This window comes from Centroberyx gerrardi, chromosome 4 (genome assembly GCF_048128805.1).
Source record: "Centroberyx gerrardi isolate f3 chromosome 4, fCenGer3.hap1.cur.20231027, whole genome shotgun sequence".
Classification (NCBI taxonomy): domain Eukaryota; kingdom Metazoa; phylum Chordata; class Actinopteri; order Beryciformes; family Berycidae; genus Centroberyx; species Centroberyx gerrardi.
Window position 1 is genome coordinate 23,846,402 of NC_136000.1, and position 23,763 is coordinate 23,870,164.

A 23,763-nucleotide genomic window follows, 5' to 3' on the forward strand; every position below is an offset into this window, starting at 1 on the left:
TTCTTGCATGGAACCGGATTGAAGAAAACTGGACAGTAACATCCCTTCTTCACCTGGATTAGGTGGAACATGCTGCATTTTGATCATCCATAGTCAATACTTTAAGATCAAAAAGCGCATGGAGATAAGGAGCAAGAGGCAGTGGGTAGCCAGGTCTTAAGATTGACAATATACAGTCGAACTACCATGGAGTCGCCCCACCTTGTCATCTAATTGAATTTTCTTTCAACATGTAACACGGAGATAAGAGGACTTTGTGATGATTTTGTGCTTTTGAAACCTTGGTGACTGGATGTGATCTTACATTATGCTGACTGGACTGACAATAGGATGAGTGATTCCCCTTGAAATAGTGTAAAAAAGAAAAGTTTTTAAAAGTTTCCATGGGTAAAAAAAACATAAATTCACTAGGGAGTTGCCTACTGGCAAGCTGCTTGTTCCCATAATTTTTCTACCACCATGTTTGTTTTTCTGCTGCCTGTTTCTTCTGCTGCGACTGAAATGTTGTTTACATAATTGTCTACACAAGGAAAACATCAAGCAAGACAGAGTTTATTGACTCTGAGTTTATTTTATTTTTTTTATAGGACAACATTGGAGATGTCTGTGACGTTTGCATTATGCTTGATAATTCTGGGATGCACCAAAGTTTTGAACACATTTTAAAACTGTCCAATAAACTAAACCAAATGAAACGTGCACAGGTTCTTATGACCATTCACCCATATTCATACTGCAAAAAGAATGGAGGAAAGAGAATTGAGACCTCAAATGCCCAGTGAAGATTTGAATCCTATTATTATTATTATATGATATTATTATATACTATTATGAATTGCATCTGTGGGAGAGAGAGAGAGAGAGAGAGAGAGAGAGAGAGAGAGAGAGATCCACTCCTGTGACGTCAGCACTGAACATGAGCAGTGACTTCTGATTGACCGCTTCATCTCAAGTGGAAACAATCGTCAATAATCCGACTGAGCCAGAGGGCTCTATCTTACTGTCTGAGCAGCTAAAAGCATATTTATTGCCAGAAATGCATATTTATCGCTCATATGAGGAGACATCTATTATCCCTAGAATTGTTAAAAGATCTGTTAGTGAATTTTTAGAGTTATGATCCATTTTAGTTATGATCATTACTGTCAAATACTGCAAAATATTGCTTATGATATCAGTGTCTCTTAAGCTATAGCGTATACAGATGGATAATAGGCTTAGTCTGTGTAAGCCATCATATCTCATCATGCCGAGTTGCATTGCCTCATTCAAATTGATATACCCTAGGCCATATGTTACTGCAGGAGTACCAATTACAAATCCTACCTATAAATCTCACTATAGCTGTAACTGGTGAGGATGCCATATGGGCACCAGACACCACAATGTGTCAAAAGCGAATGCGTTGGAATCACTGGGATTCTGGTAAAAACAAACAAACAGCAAAATTGAATTTAAAGCAGTAACTCCTTCGCCTGTGGGGCTTAATCCCAACTTTAATCTAGATTACAGCCACATCTGGCATGTCCCTGCGTGCCTCCACAGCCTCCTCCTTGGACCCCTGGTGTGGCTGACCCTCTGTTCTCCGAATAAGGACGAATAAGGAGAACGACCCCCCCTCCTGGGCTGGGATGGGTTTATCCCGGACCTGAAGGTGGAGCGTTAAGCAGGGTGCGACGTATCAGCGTGTCCTCAGTCGCACCGCACCCGCTTTATGCAGAAAACCCCACAGTCCGCAGAACACCCCAGATTTGGAGTGAGACCCGGCACCCTTCCAATCAAGTATGCATGTAAACATGGAGGTGAAGTAAACAGGGGGATTGTTGCTGAGTTGTGCCACACAGAGTATACTTATTGCGTGCCGGCACAGGACAGCTGCTTAGGGCTCTTCTTCTTCTACTCAGCGGCAGGAGTAACCAAATCTGATTGAGCATTCCAGGCTATAGCCGAGGAGATTAGAGCGCCATAACCAGGACGCACCAAAAAACAACAACCCAGAAAATGGATTTCTCTCAGATTACAAGGAGAGCTTTTATTTGGAGCCTTGCAAAGTACATTACATGGTTGTTAGCGCTCATTCTCTCTCACAGCACTCAGTCACTCTCTCTAACACACACTCTCTCTCTCTCTCTCTCTCTCCCTTTCCTCATCAGCTGATTAAAAAAAGCTGTTTTGATCACAAGTTCTCTAATTTCCTTGCACAGTTTATCCGAAGCATGTGGCAGAGAAGGGAAAACCGTCACCTCTTTGAGTCCAAACATACGAACATCAAACATACAAGAGAGAGAGAGAGTGAGAGAGATGGATATGCATCATGTATGGACCAAAACTATTATCAATTTGTAAATATTTCTTCTCAGAACATGGCTTCAAGCTTCTCAAAAAAAAACTAAGAGGAGCAGTTCTTTAAATTCATGGCAGCGTATTACAGTACACAGTATGAGACGCATTGTGAGGTCATACTGTAGGCAACATATTCGAAAGTAACGAGAATAAAACCAAACGTGGTGGTTGAGCTTAGAAGTATTTTCACAGTGGAAGGAAAAGCAACTTTGGATTGGATATTGCATGTTTATGGAAGCAGCCAGTGACTAATATTGCTGCGGAGGCCTGCGTTGCAGTAAGTGGTCTGACACTTGAACTAGATGGGCCAAAATTAAAGGGCTTTTAGAAGTCTTTCAGTGTCTTATGCAGTCTTTGTGCACTTCAGAGGCACTCTTTCACTCCTCACAGAATTCAATGGAAGCAAATGGCAAAAGAAATGGGGTTTAATTAATCTCCTTTCAACCCATGCAACGTTGATGCTTCCACAGCAGTCCGGTTCCTTTGTTTCCACATGGGGAGACAGTGAGAGCGCACCCTTGGGGAATAGTCATTTTACAGTACTGTATGCAACACACAGTTACAGTATTTGAATGGGGACTCATATATCTTGTCCACAGACTTGGATTAAGTCAGTCAGCGTGTGCAGTCAGTGTGAGTAGGTTGGAGCTTTGGCCTGATTCAGAAAGCTCCAGCTGGCAGGCTGTGGTTGTTATTTCCCGCGGCTTCGCCACCTTTCCCCAGCAGGGCCAGAGACTCCAGGGAGTGCATATTATCCTTGTCCAGACGCAGCCCCAGTCCAGGCGGAGGGAAGTCCTCCACCCCTCCTCCGCCTCCTCCTCCATCACCTCCCGCTCCCACTCCCACCTCCTGCAGCTCCCCGCTGGTGGCCGCAGCAGCTGCGGCGGCGGCGCACTCCTCTTTGAACAGCCGGTCGTGCTCCATCTTGAGCTCTTGGTAGGAGCGGGAGAACATGTGGAAGATGGAGGTGGCAGGGAAGGCCATGATGAGGATGCCGCTGAGGATGCTGCTCAGAGCCACCACCTGTCCCGGGATGGACCTGGGCACCATGTCGCCGTAGCCCACCGTCGTCATGGAGATGATGGCCCACCAGTAGGACGCGGGGATGCTGCTGAAGTCCTGGGTGCCCGTGAGCTCGCTCTCGGCCAGGTGGACCAGCGGGGAGAACAGGGTGACGGCCACGCAGAGGAAGAGCAGGAGGAGGCCGAACTCGCGGGTGCTGCGCCTGACCGTCAGCCCCAGCGTCTGCAGGCCCAGAGAGTGGCGCGCCAGCCGCATCACGTAGAGGATCCTCAGGGCCCGCAGGATCCTCAGCACCAGGCCCAGCTTGTCCAGGTAGCCCTTGCCTCCTCCGGGCCTCTCGTGCTCCAGGGCCGGATCCTCCTCCTCCACCACCAGGGAGACGTAGTAGGGCAGGATGGCCATGGCGTCGATGATGTTGAGGGGGCCGCGCAGGAAGGCCAGCTTGCTGGGGGCCTGGATGAACCGCAGCATGAACTCCAGGGAGAACCAGGCCACACACACCGTCTCGATGATAAACATGTGGTAGCACTTGGAAGAACACTCGCCCTGGGACAGAGAGGGAGGGAGGGCAGAGGAGGGGGGAGGGAGAGAAAGGGAGAGAAAGCGAGAGACAGAGACAGAGAGGGAGAAGCAGAGGGGTTGCGAGGAAGTAAGACAGATGGGTAGGAAAGCACGGGGAGGTGGGAAGAAGACAAAAAATCCTGAGGTCAGATAATCACCCTCGGTAATCATTAATAAATCATCAGCTACAGCCTCTCAGCACGCTAAAGCTCGCAACACTGATAGATAACACAGTGACACAATCAATCAATTATTTCATTAGGGCAGGTTTAAAAGATTAATATGACACTCTCTGGGAGCGGCCACAGAAGGCAAGCGGGCCTGCATGCCCTCTAACCATCTAGGAAGAGCAAAGCAATTAAAAACCCATGATATGGCACAAGGGGCGGTGCTGGCTATACACTGGCTATAGAGTACAGAACCCCGCTGCCAACTGACCTTCTCTCTCCTTCAAAACTCTCTGCAATCCCTCACTCTCACGACTTTGCCTCCCTCGCTACTGCAAATTAGCCTTTCTTCCACCTCATCCCACTTCACTGCAGAAAGGATCAATCTTAACAAGCCATTTAATCTATTATTGAGTCTTAAAACAAGTGAAAAATCTGCCAGTAAGGGGAAGATCATTTCACTTGGTTCCAATGCAAGTCCGCTTGTGCCAAGAATATTCTTGAAGTACAAGTCATTTTCTGGATACTAGCAGAGTGATTTCCATTTTGTTTCAACATATGGACACTTGTTTCTTTACCTGTTTTAACAAAAATAAGACTTTAAGCTTGAATATGAGACCACATGATTTGTTACGATGGACATTTGTGTCCCTCTCGGCCTCTTCCTCCATCAACCTTTCTTCATTTTGTCCACCATTGCTCATTCTCTGCATCTATCTCTCTGCTCACACACTCTGTACTATTTCTCAGCCTTTGTCTCTCATCCATTTCCCCCCCCCCACCACACACCCGAACACCTTCCCTCTCATCTTTCTTTTCTCTGCCTGCCACCCTCTACTTTCTCCTTCTGCCTCCGTCTCCTCCTTCTCATCACTCATTCCGTTTCCTCCTCCATCACCCTCCTCGCGCCTCCTCCCTCTCATCTTTCATGTTCTGTTTGTCCCTCGCACCGGTCTCTCTCTGCTTTAAATCCTTCATTCACTCACCGTCCCGTTAACACGAACACAACACCCCCCTCCCCTCTCTCTCGATCCCTGCCCCATCCTTCACACAAATGCCCCATTTCTCACTCTCTCGTTTATCACTGTTGCCCTCTCTGCCTTTCTTGCCGAGTCTCGTCCAAGTCTGACTCTCAACCCTTCCCTTCATCACTCTAGAGTGGACATGGATCTGTATCTGTATGGTTTACAGTATTAATTAGTACTGAGGTGGACACAAGACTACTGATCACTTAACATGTCTCTCCATTCATTCATTCATTCATTTGTGTGTTCTGAAACCACTACCTCTGTTTTCCAAAGATACAGTGGCAGCCATGGTAGATGTCCCCTGTCGTCTACTGTATCTATTCTGCATCTATCCTCCACTAGAATTGCAGTTTTCACTACAGTCTATTCTTTTTTAAATGTAAAAACTACTCAGTTCTATAACACAGAGCTTATGCCTCTCAAGTGACTGAATGGTTGCCAGATTATTCCTTGAGCATTTAGATGGGTTTAAAAGGAAAATAAGATCATGAAAGCTTATTTCTGCCTCTCCATCATCCCGATGGCAGCAAATGGCTTTCTAAATTTTTTCTAAATGACTGTTTATAGACTGTCATTTGTTGCAACTTCACATTAGAGGCTGCAAGCAGTTTTATTAAAGAGCGGCACATTTTTTAACACATTCACAGCACATTCATTCAACAATTAAAGCTTGCAAATGACTTCAAAACTCTTATACATTTACAAGGGTACAGTATATTTATAACTATATGCATACCTTACACATACATTTGTACACGATGGTTGAGGAGGTTTCAAGGTTAAATTAGGGGCTACATATACCTATACTGTATTGTTTGTTTAACAAATGTGCTAAGAAATAATTTACATATACATAAGTAAAATATGAGTGCAATCCAATGCATCAGTTTAACATTCATTATGTTCATTCATGAAGTATTTATTTATTAATGATCAACAAATAATTTATACATAATTTGTAAAAAAAAAAAAATATAGGTCAACATTAGGTAACAATGTACAGTGTTGGGGTAACATGTTCCAAAGTAATGTGTTACTGTAATCACATTACTTTTTCTGGTAGTAGAGTAAAGTAATGCATTACTGTTCCAATTTCAGTACTCACATTACAGTTACTGATCTATCAGATAGGTTGCTACTTGTGTTACGTTGTTTAGTGTTTTTTAACTACTTTAATGGTGTAATATCTATGGAAAGATTCCCCTTGTCTTCTCCTGCCTTCAAGTCATGTCGGAAATATCAGAAGTTACAAGCAGAGCGCACAAGAACGAGCCAACAAAGTGATAAATACGACTCGGAAAGTCAGAATTTAATGCTGTAGGCTCTATCTTTATTAAAAACCTTCGAAGAAAGATTTTGTGTCTGTCATTATTTAGACTGCTTCTGCTGGTAATGTGAGCTATGTTAGGTCTGCAAGATTTATTGGCTCAATGAACTCAAGCAAGCCTAACACAATTGTTAGTGAGCGTCATTTCTAACAATTTTCCACTCGGTTGCAAATGGAAAATAACTGATATCTAATTCATCTTTAACTAATGGTTTGCTGAGGCATATAAACTTGAATCGTTCCATCTGGGTCCAGAGCAACAGTGCGGCAGTAGTTCCCCACTGCAGGCAGCCCATGCAGTAAAAAGTGGGACTACAGTGGCTTCATCTGCACAGGCCATGATTTCTCCAGGGGTCTAAGGGATTGACCGGGGGTTGTTTGTTCTGTGAGCAGAGGACGTTTACGAGAGGAGGGACATGGTCAGTAGGCAAAGGTTCCCATCCTGAGAATTACCGCTCCGATAAATCTTTAACCAAATATTTAACCTCTGCACCTCTCATCCTCCTTTGTCTCTCCTCCGCTCCTCTCATTTATTCTATCTCATGTCCGGCCCCGCTGCCCTCTGGGATTTTCCGGCCGACTCTCCATCTATCCCGTATCAGACGCTTTCTCAGCGTGCTTAACTCACCTTTTTATGTCTCTCGTGTGCGCTCTCTACCTCTCTCATTCTCTCTCTCTCTCTCTAACAGTCTGGTACATGAGGTATGAAATCAGTGTGGTGTATTGTACTGGTGGGGACATTAGGCCCATCAGGGCTTTGCAACGCCCTTCTCCCCTTCTGCATGATAGGCCATTTGTTACAGCTAGAACACTTTCTCTTCTCACTCTCTCTTTTGCAGACACACACACACACACACACACACACACAGTACCTCCCACAATACCCACTATCTCTCTGACCTTATCTCCTCTCTACGACTCTCTCTGGAACTAATGTCAATGATAGCTTGTTTCAACACGGAGGCGCTGCTCACCCCGGCAGCTGTCCCAGACGGGGTTTCACATTATCGTCCGTATTAACACATCTCAATGTCACATTAAGACAAAGACCGCAGCGAGGGCGGAAATCACTTGGAAACGATTTGCGAGGGCCGCTCAAGGCAGCCGGAGCGCAGGGACAACTGTGGTGGTAATTAGAAATTTGTCGAAATTTGATAACACAAAGACTGCATGGGAATAAATTGTATCGCAATTATAGGCTTCGCGATACCATTGCATTATGATGTGCAGGGGCATGGACACTCTTTATACAGGTAGATACGCTTTAGGCATGGTGGATACAGGGTAAGAAAAATATAGCATGACTCAATTTACTGTTTGTCTCATCTCATCCCAAGAAGTTTCCCACTGTGAGCGAAGTCCAATTTTTAGCAGAAGTTTCTCATATTTTACCATGACCAAAACTTTTCCTTAACCAAAGTTGTTTCACTTGCCTACACTTATCTGTTAGCTAACCTTTTCCTTTGAAAATGACATTTTGCGGTATCGTTGCACTATCCAATTCGTATTATTGTCACATAATCCAATTTGTGGCAGAGGAACATAATCTCACATAATTCGTGTCCACAACATGTAATTTGCATTTCCAAGTTTGTGCTCATATCACAAAATACCAGAGGAACACTGGTCCCAGATCAGCACTCCTTATCTAAAACAGTTTGTAGTTTATGTATACCTGTACAGTTCATGTACACCATCTCAGGCCCATATACAGTATATCATCAGGTGAAGAAACCATTTTTGAGCCAGCTCTGGTCAGATATAAGCTAGCCTTTTCATATTTCAAACTCCCAAGTCCCAAGAAGAGACAGCGACGGCAAGACGAGAGCTAAATCTTCCTAGCGCACTACAAAGAGGCAGAAACTTCTAACAGAATACGCAGGGCAAGACCACTCAGCAGAGCACCAATTACTGTGAGTGAAGTCTGTCCGTGCATGTGTAAGTGATTCTTTGGTTGGAAACATAAAGAAATAATGTCTAAAACTCATTGCTGCAGTGAATAATTCAACAGGAGCCGAGGTTTGTTAAAATTCCTTTCTGTGAACATCTGAGGAGGGAGGGAGAGTTAGTCTGATCACGCTGAGAGTCATGAGAGTCATGGAGTCATGATCTAATGCTTTATATTCATGTATCACTGACAGGAATGGACTATGAGTGTGAAAAAAAACCATAATGTAAGCAAATTACCAGTCCAGTCTTAAAATAGTTAAAGTTCAAGGCTAATAATAATCATATTCCTTTCTCCAACTTTTATCCAACTCTCCAACTCTATCTCTATTAATTTCTCCATTCCAACTGCAGTCAAAAAGCCAAAAGCACTTGACTCTTCACCCTATCTATCTCACTGTGAAAATCTCCATTTATAGTATTGATTTTGCCATTATCCATCACTGATTTACTGTAGGATTTTGTCCCTCTTAAAAGAGCAAAGTCTTACAGATAGGCTACTGTTTGGCTCTGACTAGGCAATGTAGACAAATGGTTTTCAGCACCATCTCTTTGATTAAACATGTGCCATTTGTTGCATAATTCTCATGCCTCACAGTGTCATGACTGCATACATTTTTAGCTTGGCGGTATCACAGTCTATTACGTTAATATGAGTGTTTGCGTTAGCGCTTGGGTAGATGGTCACTGAATAGAGCTGGAATTTGTGGGATTATATTATATTCTCTCGCTGTCCTATCATACACACACACACACACACGCACACAACTATCTTTCACTGAAGTGGCAGTTAAATATGAATAAGCCCTGACACAAGAGACGGTTCGGTAACATAAAGGATTGATCATAAGTACAACAAAGCACAGTGCAGCCTGTCATGCAACCAATCAGACAGTCAGCCAGCTATGGTTTTTACTTTCAGGCAACACACACACACACACGCACGCACACACACACACACACACACACACACACACACACACACATACGCACGCACACACACACTCGCCAGATACAAGCTGATGTGGTCAAATTACAATACCAATAAAATATGATCTATTATTCTATTACTAATCATTGTCATCTTTAATGATTTTAGATGATCATGTAGGTGCTTTCCTCTTAATGAAGGTAGAAAAACACATTCTAAGACCCTGTTTAAGAGTAATTCTTAATTAGGATTGGGATTTAGCTTGAAGGTATGGGGGTATTGACTAAAATCATTATCATATATTATCACTACTTCTGACTTGTTGGTTGCACTGTATACACTCATGCTGCTTTGGATAAAAGCGTCCTCCAGGTGGCATATGTAGTGTCATGCAAGAGGCATATCATGGGATTTGCGTATCTGGATACGATTTAGCTGGATTACATTTACACCTGGCATTAACATGCGTCTCCACTGTCTGCATCAAGTCCACATTGATCTGATTGCACTCTCTCGTGCAAAATTCCCACAACCACTTACATCACTTCCTCCCCCAACATTTTGAAAGAACCATGAGCGCGGGTCATTTGCATGGCCGCTCGCCAAGTTGTGTTATCTGCACTTTTTCGTACTTTTTGAAATGGAGTATGAAGCCGTCTTAGACAACTGGAACACCACAGACAACAGCAGAGAAGGCTGTTTAATGAAGCTGCTTTCATTTCAGCTGTGGTCATTGCCCACGTAGTTATTGTATGTGGATTAATTGCATATAGTGTTCAATGTGGCCACAGCTCAACCGTGACCACCTCCGGACGTGGTATGGGTGAATGGATTACAGTCCGTCCTCAATGTGTCTTGGGTGCATTTACACCTGTATTTTTATGTGCTGTGTGTGTGTGGCTACCTGTTTACAGTCCCATCTCACAAGACGTATGTTAATGCCAGGTGTAAAGGGGTCTAAGATAAGGAAATGGGGTCAAGAAAGAAATGCATTGTGGGATGAAGGTCAAGCTTTCGTAGGGATCATTTGAATCCATGCCAGGAAGGCTGTGAAGTGTCTGGTTTCCTTGTTTTTTTTGTTTTGACAACACCAATTTACATGCTGTCAGTCATTCAGTTTCACATCCAGCTACTCTCGCTCATAGTCGCCCGTCTGCAGCGACCCAGTCACTCAGCAGCGAGACAGCTAGACGCTTCAGCAGCGAGGGGTCACTGTGTGTACCGTGGGTTTGAAGTGTAAATGTGTTCTGTGTCTTATTGTTGGACATGAGAAAGCTTCTACAGCTCTGAATTATGAATGTATATTTTTCTACTGGTGGACTTCAGAAAGCTTCTGCGCATTTCAGCGTCTTCAGTAGGAGAACCAGAATGAGCAGTGGGTCAAGAGTTCAGTTAGCAAATGGGATGAGAGTCTTTATATATGCAATTCATTATACTATTCCACGAGGAATCCAGTTACATCCGGATGTATGATTTTCTAAGCATGGTATCCTATTGATATTCATTACAGCATTATGTGTATTGCACTTGTGAGCAGTAGTGCTTTATGGCATACATGTACAGTCAGTGCAAGAAAATGATTCTGGGAGTTTGAACACAACACAACACCAGAGACGGTTCTGAAGAATGACAGCCACATTTGAAACTTTTCTTTTCATCTCTTCATCTCTGTCTCTCTTTCTGTATGTTGCTGTGTCTCTCCAGGTATCTCTTCGTCACTCGCTCTCTTTTTATCTCTGTCTCTTGGGCCCCGTTTGACCAATCCGGTACAAAAAAGTCCCTCCATGATACTGTAATCCCACCGGATCATGAGCAGCCAGAGGTTTGGGCAGAAAGGGGAACAAAGGGGAAAAAAACAAAAAACTATATTCAGCCCATCAATCAGCTTTACCTTGGACCAGACCTTCACCATACTGTGCACTGATGAACACTGCGACAGTATGCTGCTATACTGACCTTGTCCTCACTTCTAAAGCTCCTCTGAAGGGGGAGAAAGGAGGAGAGGAGCAACAGAGGGGAGACAGACAGACAGAAGGGGAGGAGCGAGAGGGAGAAAAAATGACAGGGGGAGGAGGGGGCATGGCCTTAACCTGAAATACTGCACATCAAGCACTATGTTCATTGGTCATGGGTTATTAAAGGGCTTGTGTTATATGACACCTTGATCCATCATCAGGCTGAACACACACACACACACATACACATAAATGCACACACGTACACTTGCACACATTCATTTGCAAGCATCCTTGATAAAAGTGTGATAAAAGAGCTATGAACAACCCCCTTCCACACACACACACACACACACACACACTCCACACACACAACTCATCACCTACTCTACCAAGACACATTGTCCTCTGACTATAATGACGCTCGGCTCCATACGCCGGGCATTATAACCCGGACGTGAGTGTAGCAGAGGAGCCGAAGAGGTGTTTATCTCCATATGAGGCGGCTGGACAGGCTGCAGAGCGTCCCGTCACTGACGAAGACCAACAGCTTGTTCACGCACAAACACACCCTTTGTGTCCTAATGGAGAAAAATGAAAGAGGGGAGAGTGGGGGGAATGGATGGATAGAGAAGAGAAGGGAGTTAGCGGAGGAGAGAAGGGGATGGATGGATGGATGGAGAGTAGGAGGATGAGGAGGAGAGAGAGAGAGGGAGAGGAGGAGAGGGGGGATTACAGGATGGGTTGATGAGTAAAAGATGAGGTGACATCTGAAGCATGGGCTTCCCTTCACACCCCATAAGCCTCTCTGCTCTGTCTGTCAGGATGCTGCAGGACAGGAGTGGAAACAAGCCTGCAGACATACAGGTGCACACAAGCACACACACACACACACACACACACACACACACACACACATCAAATGAGCCCTTCACTTTACTCTGCGAAAATACTGCGCAAGCAATCCAGTAATATGTTTGTTAGGGTCTCTCTCTCTTCGCACAGCGTTTCATTGTTAAAAACTTCAAATAAGGGTACTGAAATATAGATTAAGTACAAGAACATTCACACACACAAACACACACTCACTTGAGCTTGTGTGCACGCATGCACACACACGCACACACTCGCACAGCAAATAAACCCTCCATTTGTCTCTACAAAATGCTGTGAAAGCAATCCAATATTATTTTTGTTAGAGTTTCTCATCCAATATCGTATAGTGTTTCATCAAATACAAGATGTTATAGGTGCACCATCAATATCCTCAGATAAGCAGAATGGAAACTAGATTCAACAGACACACACACACATGCACACACACACACACACACACAAACAGCAAATTAACCCTCAAATTTTCTTGGCAAAATACTGTGAGAGCAATCAAATCATATAGTTTATCGTCCAATATCATATAGTGTTTCATCCATTACAAGATGTTAAAATGTACCATCAATATCTTGCATCAATAAGCATTTTGGAAAATAGACTGTGTGCGCACACACGCACACACACACACACACACACACACAAAGCCTTAGGGCTGGCTCCTCCACTGCAGGGTGTGATAGTTTGCTGCTGGCACTGCAGGCTTTGTGTAGGAATGGAGAGGGGTGGTGCAGTGGGCGCGCTTGACGTGTCGGGGTGGAGTGGCAGAGTGGAGAGGGGTGTTTGATTTTGCTGTAGCTGACGGCAGAATGTGGTTCTGATGTGCTGCTGTGGACACAGAGGGCAACGCTGCAGGGGTGGACACCTGCTGCTGACTATATGGCCTTAGGGAATAGAACTGCTGGGGTGTGGGCGTGTGTGTGGGTGTTTTGTGTGTGTGTGTGAGTGTTTTGTGTGTGTGTGTGTGTGTGTGTGTGTGTGGGGTGTTTTGTGTGTGTGCGTGTGTGTGTTTTGTGTGTGTCCTCTCCCCAACAATTCCTTCCCTCTGACATGTGATTCAGGAGAAAACATCACCTGAGTCTCCATTCAAGCCGTTTCACTCTCAGCCAAATTATTAATTGCTTAAAGAAGGCAGATCAGATAATTGTTTGCCTGGAAAAAGCCAAACTGTGATAATAAAAACTGGGCTAGCAAACTCAAAAACCTCCTGGACAAGGTTAAAATTGCATGAAGTTGGAGGAAGCTTATGAAATTGAATTCAGACTAAGTTAGGGGGCGGCCACACAGACGGAATTTTTAATAGATTGATTTCTGTCTGTTTGATTGATGTCTGTATGTTTTGGAACAATGACAATCAATGTGACACATGAACACATGCAATTTTAACAACTACTGACCACTCATAAAACGAGGTTTGAACGTTAGCCAATACCTGGTTAGCTGTTAAAAGTAATATAGCATAAATTCAATATAAAAAATGACCTGGCAAACCTACAATCATCCCAACATTACACCAGGCGGACACCTCTTATTGAACATGAATTGAAGATTACGTATACGGACAGACATGACGGATCAGTGTGGCCACACCCTTAATGTATGTAATGTGTTTTTTGTTCCTATTTGGGCAAAATCGTGAGCTTGGAATTATTAGGTTCTATCTGGGTGGAGTGCAGTTCTGAGATACTGAGCACTGAAGATTTGACACACCAGCTGGCACCTTCTATCTTTTTAAATCTCCAACACCAGAAGGTTCTTTTTAAAGAAAAAATAACACCACACAAACATAAAGTAACATTCAAAGATCATGAATATATGGATAACTCAGTTCTGATGAAAAAGTCAGATTCCAAGCTCACAAAATGTCAAAAAAAGGTCACCTAAGTGTTCCCGGTATTGGAGTCACTGTTGTATTGTAACACTCTGTCCTCAACAACCTCTATTCCTAACACATTCAGATCCATAAAGTCCTATTCTACTGGACTGTGCTCCTCTATGTTGTGTTAGGCTGTGCAATCCTGTGCTGGCATGGACAGAATAAACACATCATACTTTGCTGTTCTCTCTGATAATCCAACTTGGCAGCCATGCAGCACATCAGACAGAGAGAATATAGCCCATAACAGATAGGCTGTAATAGGCAGGGAATCTGCTCTACACTGATATGGTCACACACACTTACAACGGCAAGCACACAAATGGATCAGTTCCATGCATGTACACCGCGCCAAACCACAGAGATAAATGCATAGGCAATGCAAGTGCATGCTAACTTTTTGTGCATGCGCATACACGCACACATACACAGTGGGAATGCATTATTAGTGTCCGCTAATTAAACTATATTTCAAATGTGCTCTTGTGGTTTAAGGGGATATAAGGATAAAAAATGCATTATCTCTGCAATACAGTCATAGATTCGCTGCCTATTGCAGCGGAAACTGAGCAGAATTTTCCATGTTTGTGTGTCACACACACACACACACACACACACACACACACATGCAAGTACATACATACATGAATACTCTATTCTACCAACACTATCTCAATTCTGAAGATATGGCCATCTGGAGCTAAGGTCAGGTCCCTTTGAGAGAGAATGTGTGTGTGTGTGTGTGTGTGTGTGTGTGTGTGTGTGTGACATTATAAATACCCCAGTGGAGGAGTCAGACGAGGTCAGCACAGAACTCATTGTGTTTACCCCCCTCCACCCTTCTCTCCCTCTTTTTTCTTTTTGTCTCTTTGCCTCTCTTCCCCCCCCCCTCTCTCTCTCTCTCTCTCTCTCTCTCCCACTGGTCCATCAGTCTGCCTAAATTCTTATTTACTTTCCCCGGCTTTAAGTCTCTCTGACTGACTGCCAGCCCCAGTCTCAGCCTGCTGAGCCAACAAAGTTTACAGACACAGACACCTATTTATGCTCCCATCGTGTTCATTTAATGGAGGTTGAAATTATGAGGGGGGATGAAAAATGCAGAACATTAAGAATGCGTTCTTAATTTTGTGCCCTTGTTGTTAACCACTCAAACGAGGCTTGTGATTGATGATGGTGTTTTGTCTTCACGGCTCGGCAGACGTAGCGAGCTGACTGTGCGTGTGCAAGGTGGAGGGAGAGAGAGAGGGGGAGAGAGAGAGAGAGAGAGAGAGAGAGAGAGGCTCCCTTCACACATAGAACCTGTAAGATTGCTGTGTTAACTAGTGGTTTCCGCTGTTAGCTATTATCTGTAGAATATCCATGTTTAAGGTACACAACGTTAGACTTTGGTGGATGAGGAGCGGATGAGGAGCTCTTATGTTTGTCCTACTATTATTAATATGTATATTAATCTTGTCCTTTGCTTGGATGGCTAGCTCCCAATGTCTAGACACTTTTGAAAACAAAACATTTGCTCACTTCGCCGGTTTTCAAACTTTCAACTCTCCCACTCCAAGCAAGTGCAGCCGCGAGCGAGTCGCAGAATGAAATACACCGCCCAGAGTCTCTTGTGATTGGTTCGCTCGCTCTATTGTGAAAGTGTATTACATGAGACTGTTGTAACGTTTTGCATGCTTGAAACAGGAGTTGTACAGCTGTTGTTCACACTAGCGTCGAAAAGGAAGATTCCCAGGAATTTCAGGGGGAAATTGCCAGATCAACCTTTCCAGATAATTGACTCCAGCTCCTGTTCACACATGCCGCAAATACAGAACAATTCCGGAAGATTTCTGGGTGAAGTTGCATTGAAAGTGGTTCGAGAGAGAGAGAAAATACACACACACACACACACAAATGGAGTCATTTAAAGCCTTATTGTCGGCTCTTCACAGCTCTTGTTATAGTATGTGCCTCGTATCTCAGGTGTGGAACTAGATCGCCTTAAATAAAACTATATGACTGGGAAAGCTTTTGATTGTATCACTCTGGTACAAAATTCACAGTTGGTTTTCGCAGATCAGACTATTGGCTCTGTTGTTTTTAGCTTTAGGGGGAAACCTATTTATGCTTCCAAATCTCGACTGAAAGGTCCAAAACTTTGGATAGCAAATCCAAAAACTCCCTGTCAGATTTGGACGCCAGCGAACCACAACGCCTCAGGCTGCGCCACGGACAATATATTGGAGATTAGCTTTGTGGATTCACATAAAGTACACACGTAAATTTGGAAACTGCCTTTGTGTGATTCACATAATGTCAATCTGTGCAGCTCCGAACCAGGAGTTATACACATATAGCCAGAAAATCTTCCTAGATGTTATCACAATCGCCACTTTGATCTTTTCCAATTGATTCTCAATGGGGCTGTAGATTGGCGTGACAGGACAGATAAGGGGGCGGTAAAACTCTTTTCTCTATAGTTCCAGGCTGTGGGAGACACCAATATAAATTCACCAATACAAACAAACCCTTTAATAACGGATAAACTCGTCACCACATGCCCCCGCTTCCCTGGTCATTCAATCTTCTGCTCTTTCCATTGTTCATTTTAATGAGTATGTACCGTATTATAAGCCTTGCTGCAAATCAAATGTCCCATTAGCAGTGTTGGGCTCGTTAAAAAGTAATATGATGCTCAATACTCATCTCAAAAGTAATGTTACTTTCCCATATTACTCACTGGGATTAGTGATTTGTTATACTACTCATTACTCAGCAATATATTGTATATTCCTGTCTGTCGCTGCAGCTGAAGTAACACAGTGACAGAGAGATTGTTTTAATGAATATAAGGGTTAATATACAGTATGTTTTAATAAATATAAGGGTTGTGTATATGGATTCGTCTGTGAGAAAGAGAGATACGGAGCTTAAGAGAGATGCTAAAGTATGGCGTGTGTGTGTGTGTGTGTGTGTGTGTGTGTGTGTGCTTCCTCCTCCCTGTGTGCCCAGGTAATATCGTTGTGTCTCAGACAGTCTTTTAAGTTTGAACAGCCCCTCTGGGAGGCGGAGGGAAGACGGGGAGAGAAAGGAGAGAAGGGAGGCTTCACGGCTGGTTGAGTGTTTACATCCCCCCCTCTCCTCCTCTGTTCTCTCGTTATCTCTCGCTCCTTTCTCCGGGGCTCCCACTCCTCCTCTCTCTCTCTTCTCCTCTGCCACTGTTTTCTTTCTCCTTATCTCCGCCTCTTCCAAAGTCTCCCACGTTATCTCTCGCCGTCTCTCTCTCTCTCTCTCTGTCTCTCTCTCTCTCTCTCTCTCTGTCTCTCCGAACAGAATAACAATTCACAAACCCATCTGCCTTCTATCATCATTCGCCCAGACAGGTTCTATGGTTCAATAAGATTATTGACAAGGCTCTGCATGAGGCCAAGTGCGTGGTCAATCAGGAGACGTGTCAAAGCTCACAGTCTGGAGCTTAAGTCGTTCAGTTTGCTTCACCCCCCCCTCTCTCTCTCTCTCTCTGTCTCCCTCTCTCTCTCTCTCTTTCTCTCTCTCTCTCTCTCTCTCTCTCTCTGTCTCCCTCTCTCTCTCTCTCTCTCTCTCTCTCTCTCTCTCTCCAGACACTTGTGATTGATACCCTGGGACAAACTTATTGAACAGCAAATCCCTCTCCAATTTATGGCATTAAGGACATAAAACGCCCACTTCAATTACTCCCCCGGCCAGAATACGACTAAATTAGGAAGAGGAGAACAAATCTGACGAGGCTGTCTGAAAATACTCTATCACACGGCTGGAATATTAAAGACATGAATCCAAGTGACACTTTACGCCGCCGAGCGTAAAAAACTTTGATGCGTATGCAGTAAATGAGTGAAAACGAATGCGGGGAAACGTTTTGCACACAAGTATATGTAAAAATCGAGTCAGCCTCTTACCCTGACGGAAAAAATCGCAGTGGCAGTGTGAGAAAAGCCAAACAGATGTTTGACATTTGAACAGCGTCAAGATGTAAACTCAGACAGGCTACGAATGCGAGACCGGCTGCTTCCCAGGGAGAGTGAAGAACGCACCCTGCTCCCTCCAATCCAAACACTGTTGCTATCCTGCCAGAGCTTCACCAGGGTTTGGCTCAGGGATTGTGCCGGGGTCAGTGCCAGGTAAAGGTATGAACTACTGGATGTGAGCGCTGAAGTTGCCATCCCGGCCAGATTCTTAAGATCGAGTCTGGTATCCCGAAATTTAGTGAAACAAGCACAATGTCTTAAAATGCATGAAAAGACAGATTCCCCACCACAAAAGGAAGACGTGAAGGAGACATGACTAAAAAAAAGCAGTAGTTTGACATCGAAATAGCACAATGGAAAGCAAGGTAGAGGTGGTGAAGGTGGTGGATGGGTTTATGCATTTACCTTCAACTCTGGTGACATGGGTTCAGCTCCCAATGCATGCAAAGAGGTTTTCTACTGTGAGTGACGTTTTAACTTTTGGCGAAAGTGTTTCTTATTTAACCTTACCTAACCCTAACCAAAGTTGTTTTACTTGTCTAAACGTAACCATTATCTAACTTTTTCACCTGTAAGTGAACAAAGCTTCATAACAAATGGTTCACAGACCAAGAGCCTGTCCTGTCCGTCCATTGTATGAGTCAGCTTGATGTGCAAATTCACTCCCTGGACAGGATGAGAGTCTATACATTGTTGCAGTTGAAAGAAAAAATCACCCTAAAAAATTTCACTCTCCTCTTTTTAACAATTCGACACGTCTTGTAAACAAGTGAAAACACTCTGTGGCTTCTAGCTTTGGGAAAGAGTTGGTCATGCTCACAAGTCATTTTAATATCTAAAACTATGGGAATAACATGCGGATTTTGTCAAAGGATGTATTTTAGCTGGAAATATCACAGCACAAGCTCCAGTGGAAGGTTTAACCTTTTTATCCCTCCGTCGATCAGTTGACTGGGCCCAAAAATCCACCAGCGTTTTGACTGTCTGACTGCGTATCAATATTTCATGCATCCATTTGCATTTCATAAATACATCAGGGGAGGTCCATGTTGCCAATGTACACAGCCTAAAGGAGAACAGGAGCTGCTACCGAATTAAACAGGGAGTTTGTACATAAAGAACAGAGTGCTTATACAGTGGAGAGATATACGCCCACAGCAGGAGATGGAGGAACGATGGAGTGGTTATTATCAGTGGGCTTGAAAGTGAGCCGTGAGATAAAGGCCCCTCCCAAAGCATTTAGCTCATAGTGATGTAGTGTTTGATAGAGGGGATCAGGCGGGGACGGGCGGTAACACATTACATAGAGCAAGACAGACGGAAGCAGGAGGAGAGGGGGGGAAATGAAACGCTGTTTATCTCTTGCTGTCCCACTCTCATCTGTTCTCCCTTCCTGTTTGCTTTCCCTCTCTCTCTCCCATGCAAAGTCTTTCCCTCCTTCTGTCACTCTCTCCCTTTCTCTGACCTTCTCTCTCTCTCTCTCCCTCTCTCTCTCTCAGTCCCGCTTCTCTATTCATTCTCCTCTGTCCCTGTCCCGCTCGCACCCGTCCTCCGCTCTCCCTCCATCTTCCCTCCACTTACTTTATCTCTCCTTTCACACTCCTAGCCCAAACAGAGCAGAGATGAATGATGAGTGGATGAGGGAATTTGGCCCGCTCCACCACGCCGCAGACCAGAGACAGAGACAAACAACAGGGCCATGTGAATTAAAGATGACAGGAGCCCTGCTGCTCCTGCATGAGCGAGCGCGCCGGACGCTGCGGACGGAGTTCAATAGCCGAACTCTGGAGAATAGCTGCAAACTTGGGAGCATGCAGAGAGAGGGAGGAACATGAAAGCCGCAGATGGATTTGTTTATTTTTGGGGGAAAATAAAAGTTGCCATCCTCTCTCCCTGAGTGAACATGACATGCAAATAGGCGCACACACACACACACACACACACACACACACAGACACCGGCATAAAATTTAACGAAAACGCACTTTCCTGAAACAGTGGGTCCTGTGCCAGGAATCAATACAGCGTGGTAATGTGTGTGTGTGTGTGTGTGTGTGTGTGTATGTGTGTGGAGCGGGTGGGGGGGGTTCTGGCACCTGTACTGGCCCCTGAGGACGGCTTGGTTTCTCCCATGGAGCTTTGCTGTCTCTATATCAGCCAGTGTTTAGCTGACAGAATCACAAAGAGTAAAATACAATCTCATTTACATCAAAGACGCCACTGTGATACTATACATCAGGAAACCCCTGTTCTGTATATCTGCTTCTGTTGTCTGAATATCTGCTTCTGTTGTTGTGAACCGCATCACTGTCATCAATGAAGACAAGTCTTGTCCATATTACAACGCACAGTTGTCTGCAAAGGCGCTTACAGGATGCTGTAGCGTTTGTGTTGGATGAAAGTAGAGCACTGATGGGTGTGCAAGGGCATTTAGCTGGAGGGTGGATTCATACAATATGACCTGTGGAGCAGTAATTAGTACAGCACTTAACCATCCGACTTTAGTGTGGTAAATCTGTGCTGGAAAATGTAATTAAGGCTATTGTGTGTGTCTGTGTTTTTTTTTTTTTTTAAATCCAGGCTAATACTGACAGATTTTGTCCTATTTATTTGCAAAGCCCACATCACAGCCACAATCCAGTCCTGCAGGTTTACAGCCTCCACTGAATCAGACGTTTCCTCACCAGGGGATTCGATCTGTCCAGCTCCTCGTCCAAGCTGCAGTCAACTCCCATCTGGGCGACTGTAACTGTAACCGACTGCCGGGCTCGACTCTGCTCAGCATGCTGCGGCCGCTCCTTTCCTCAGCCTTCCTAAATTCTCTCCCATGTCACACCCTCCTGCACTCCACCGGGCTGCCTGCGGCTGCTCACATCAGAATCGATACAGTGTGTAGACGGCTGCTGAGGGAGCTGCTGCTGTTGCCGGGTGCAGAGCGCTCGCTTTCCTGCAGCGACTTGGCCATCGCAGCGGCCGGCCTTTATACACACATAGCGTATAATACACACTGTGTTTTGTTCAAGGGCACTTTGACAAGGATGGGCAGACTTCTCCTGATGCGGGATCAAATCTGCAACTTTACAGTCGGGGGAAAGTTAATGTAATTCTACTGTTGGACAGATTGTAAGTGGCACAGGAGTTTTGGCCAAATGCCGAAAATGCAGAAGTAACAATGTAGATTTTAGCAGACAAGCTGAGACTGAGTATGCTGCTGTTAAATTCTAAAGTCAATCTTAGTTGATATAAAAAGAACAGAAGACTGGAGAGTCAAGTGTGCAAAATTCAGTCACAACCCTGTCGGTCACAGTGGGGCGAATTCATTACTGTTGAATGTGTGTGTCTGAGTGTGAGTGTGTGTGTGTGTATGTGTATGTGTGTGTGTGTGTGCGTGTGTGTGTGAGCTACAGTAAGCCCACTTTATTACTCCCCAGTGTTTACCGACAGACACTGGCCAGGCCTCACTGAGCAGCTCGGGCTTCATTATCCCACGCTGCTATGGGTAGACACAGATCACAGGACATGCAGCGCTAACACACACACACACACACAGAGCAAAGCCCCAAGGGGATGTTTAAGAGGGCGTGACAATGGGGAGTTTTATTTTTCCGAGTTTTGACGACTAACAAGTAAAACACCAATTTACCAGCATTGAACTGCCGGCATCCACCTGAAATAAAAAACAGAACAAATCTCTCTTGTGCTGTTTTTCTCTCTCATAAACACCGACAACGGTGATAAACTAAGTTAGTGTGAGAGGAATTGTCTAAATGAGCATCCAGTTTGTTATGCTGAGTTACGAGCAGCTCTGTTATACTGATCACGGAGCTTCATGATCACCGTCTTTGTCTTTCAGCGGGGGACAACTGTGAGAGCAGATAGCCTGAGCTGCAATCACTTACACCTCTCATGATAAATCTTACCAACAGACAGGGTCGCTGTAAGGATCCCAAACTTAAATTTATGGGCCCCATTTAAGTTAAATTATTATAATTGATTATTCTTTATGGGGCTCATTAGGGGCCAAACCAAAAGTTCAGGGCCCGGGACAGCTTTCCAACCCGGCTGTGTCCAGACAATCCTCATCTGGGACGTTACAGTACATGCCAGCACTCACTTAAGACAACTTAATTCTACTATACACAACTCACCTAAACTAGTCTGGATCCAGACAGAGAGTCGGTGTTGCTCTAGTCAACGGCTTGTTCTCGCTCAGAGAAACAATCGAGCCAATCAGCGCCTTTGTGGGCGGGGCTAAAGTTTGAACCGTTTGTGCATCATTTTTTCGGCAGAATAATATTTGTTGAAATCACCAACCAGCATATTGTCTTTGCAAAGCAAATTGTCAAAAAATGATGGACATTCTTGGTAAAGTTAGTAAATACGCCCAGCATCAGTGTCACTGCAAATAACGTCATACGTCAGTCACTAGTGATTGGTTAGGGGAAAATCAACACACAGAAAACGGCTAACGAGGAGGCAATCTCAGGCTAAATAATGGAGTGGTAACGAAATGGCCATTCAGTCTGAATATCAGGCTTCACACAAACACACACACCCTGGCTCACTCACCCTGTCCTCCTCCTCTCTTAGGTCCGGCATGGTGCTGATACACAAGCTGATGACCGTCACGGCCACCATGAGCACCGACAAGCAGGCGAAGATCTTCCCCGGCAGGCCGGACTGCGGGTTCTCCACCATGTCTCTCAGCCGGTTCATCATCTTGCGGTACTTGGTCTCCTCCACCGGCACGCGCTGCATGGCGTTCCTCTGCCGCCGCTCCTCCTCGCGCCTCTCGTGCTCGTGCATCTCCTCTATGCGCGTGTACATCTTCCTCTTGCAGCAGCGCTCCATGTAGGCCATCTCCACGCCCCAGTAGGTCAGCTCGTCGTGCAGCGACAGGACGCACATCTCCCGCAGCAGGCGCAGTTTCCCCGCCGCCAGGAAGTTGAGGATGACCCTGAAGGCGGACGGCGAGCGGTCGAAGAAGAACTCCTTGCGGGCCTCGTCGTAGTCGTCGCAGACGCTGGCGATGTCCTCGGGCGACCGGCAGCCGCAGAGGCGGCCCAGCCGGGTGAGGGGGAACTGCTCCAGCGTGCTCCAGGGGAAGGTGTAGCGGTTCCCCCCGACGTTGATCACTGCCAGCCGGCCGTGGTCGATGGACACCAGGTCCTCGGGCCGACGGATGAACTGGGCCCTCTGGTAGTACACGCCCTGCGGGGTGGAAAACAGAAAGGGATACATGGATTAAAAAAGACAATGTGAGATATTTGAAAAAGCTTTTTTATATGGACACATGAAGCAAAGTAGATTGAATAACAAACAAAAAGTTGAATAAAAAACAAAAGCCTTGCTATTCTTTCTATCTCAGTAAAGACAGAATTAGTTACCAGAAAAGATAATATATGACAGGAATTAAGGATGACGCTAGATAAAACATTCATTAGAATGTAACTCCCTGCAGCATCCTGATGGCCTCAAGCAAAAGAGAGTGAACTCAAAAATGTGATGAAAAATGATGAAAATCATTTGAGTGTGCTTAGAATTGTTAAATTCCTTTATTTTACTTTACTTTTTGCCATTTCAAATAATCCTGTTCATACCTTGATGGTCTCAGTCTCGGGGATCTCGGTGAAGATGCGGTCGAAGCTGCTGTCATCACTGAGCGATAGATTGCTGAAGTCATGGTTGGCGTTGCTGATGATGGGCATGGCGGCATCGGGAAAGCGCGC

The 23,763-nt window shown here is 44.9% G+C and overlaps 1 protein-coding gene across 1 annotated transcript; it reads right to left on the minus strand.

Moving 5' to 3' along the window:
- Window positions 1-2,895: 2,895 nt before the first annotated feature.
- Window positions 2,896-23,763, minus strand: kcng4a (potassium voltage-gated channel, subfamily G, member 4a). Its single transcript, XM_071896878.2, has 3 exons — window positions 23,635-23,763; window positions 22,604-23,245; window positions 2,896-3,912 (listed from the first exon to the last, which is right to left on the minus strand). The coding sequence occupies exons 1-3, from the start codon at window positions 23,740-23,742 to the stop codon at window positions 3,004-3,006; spliced, it is 1,659 nt and encodes a 552-aa protein (XP_071752979.1). The 5' UTR covers window positions 23,743-23,763; the 3' UTR covers window positions 2,896-3,003.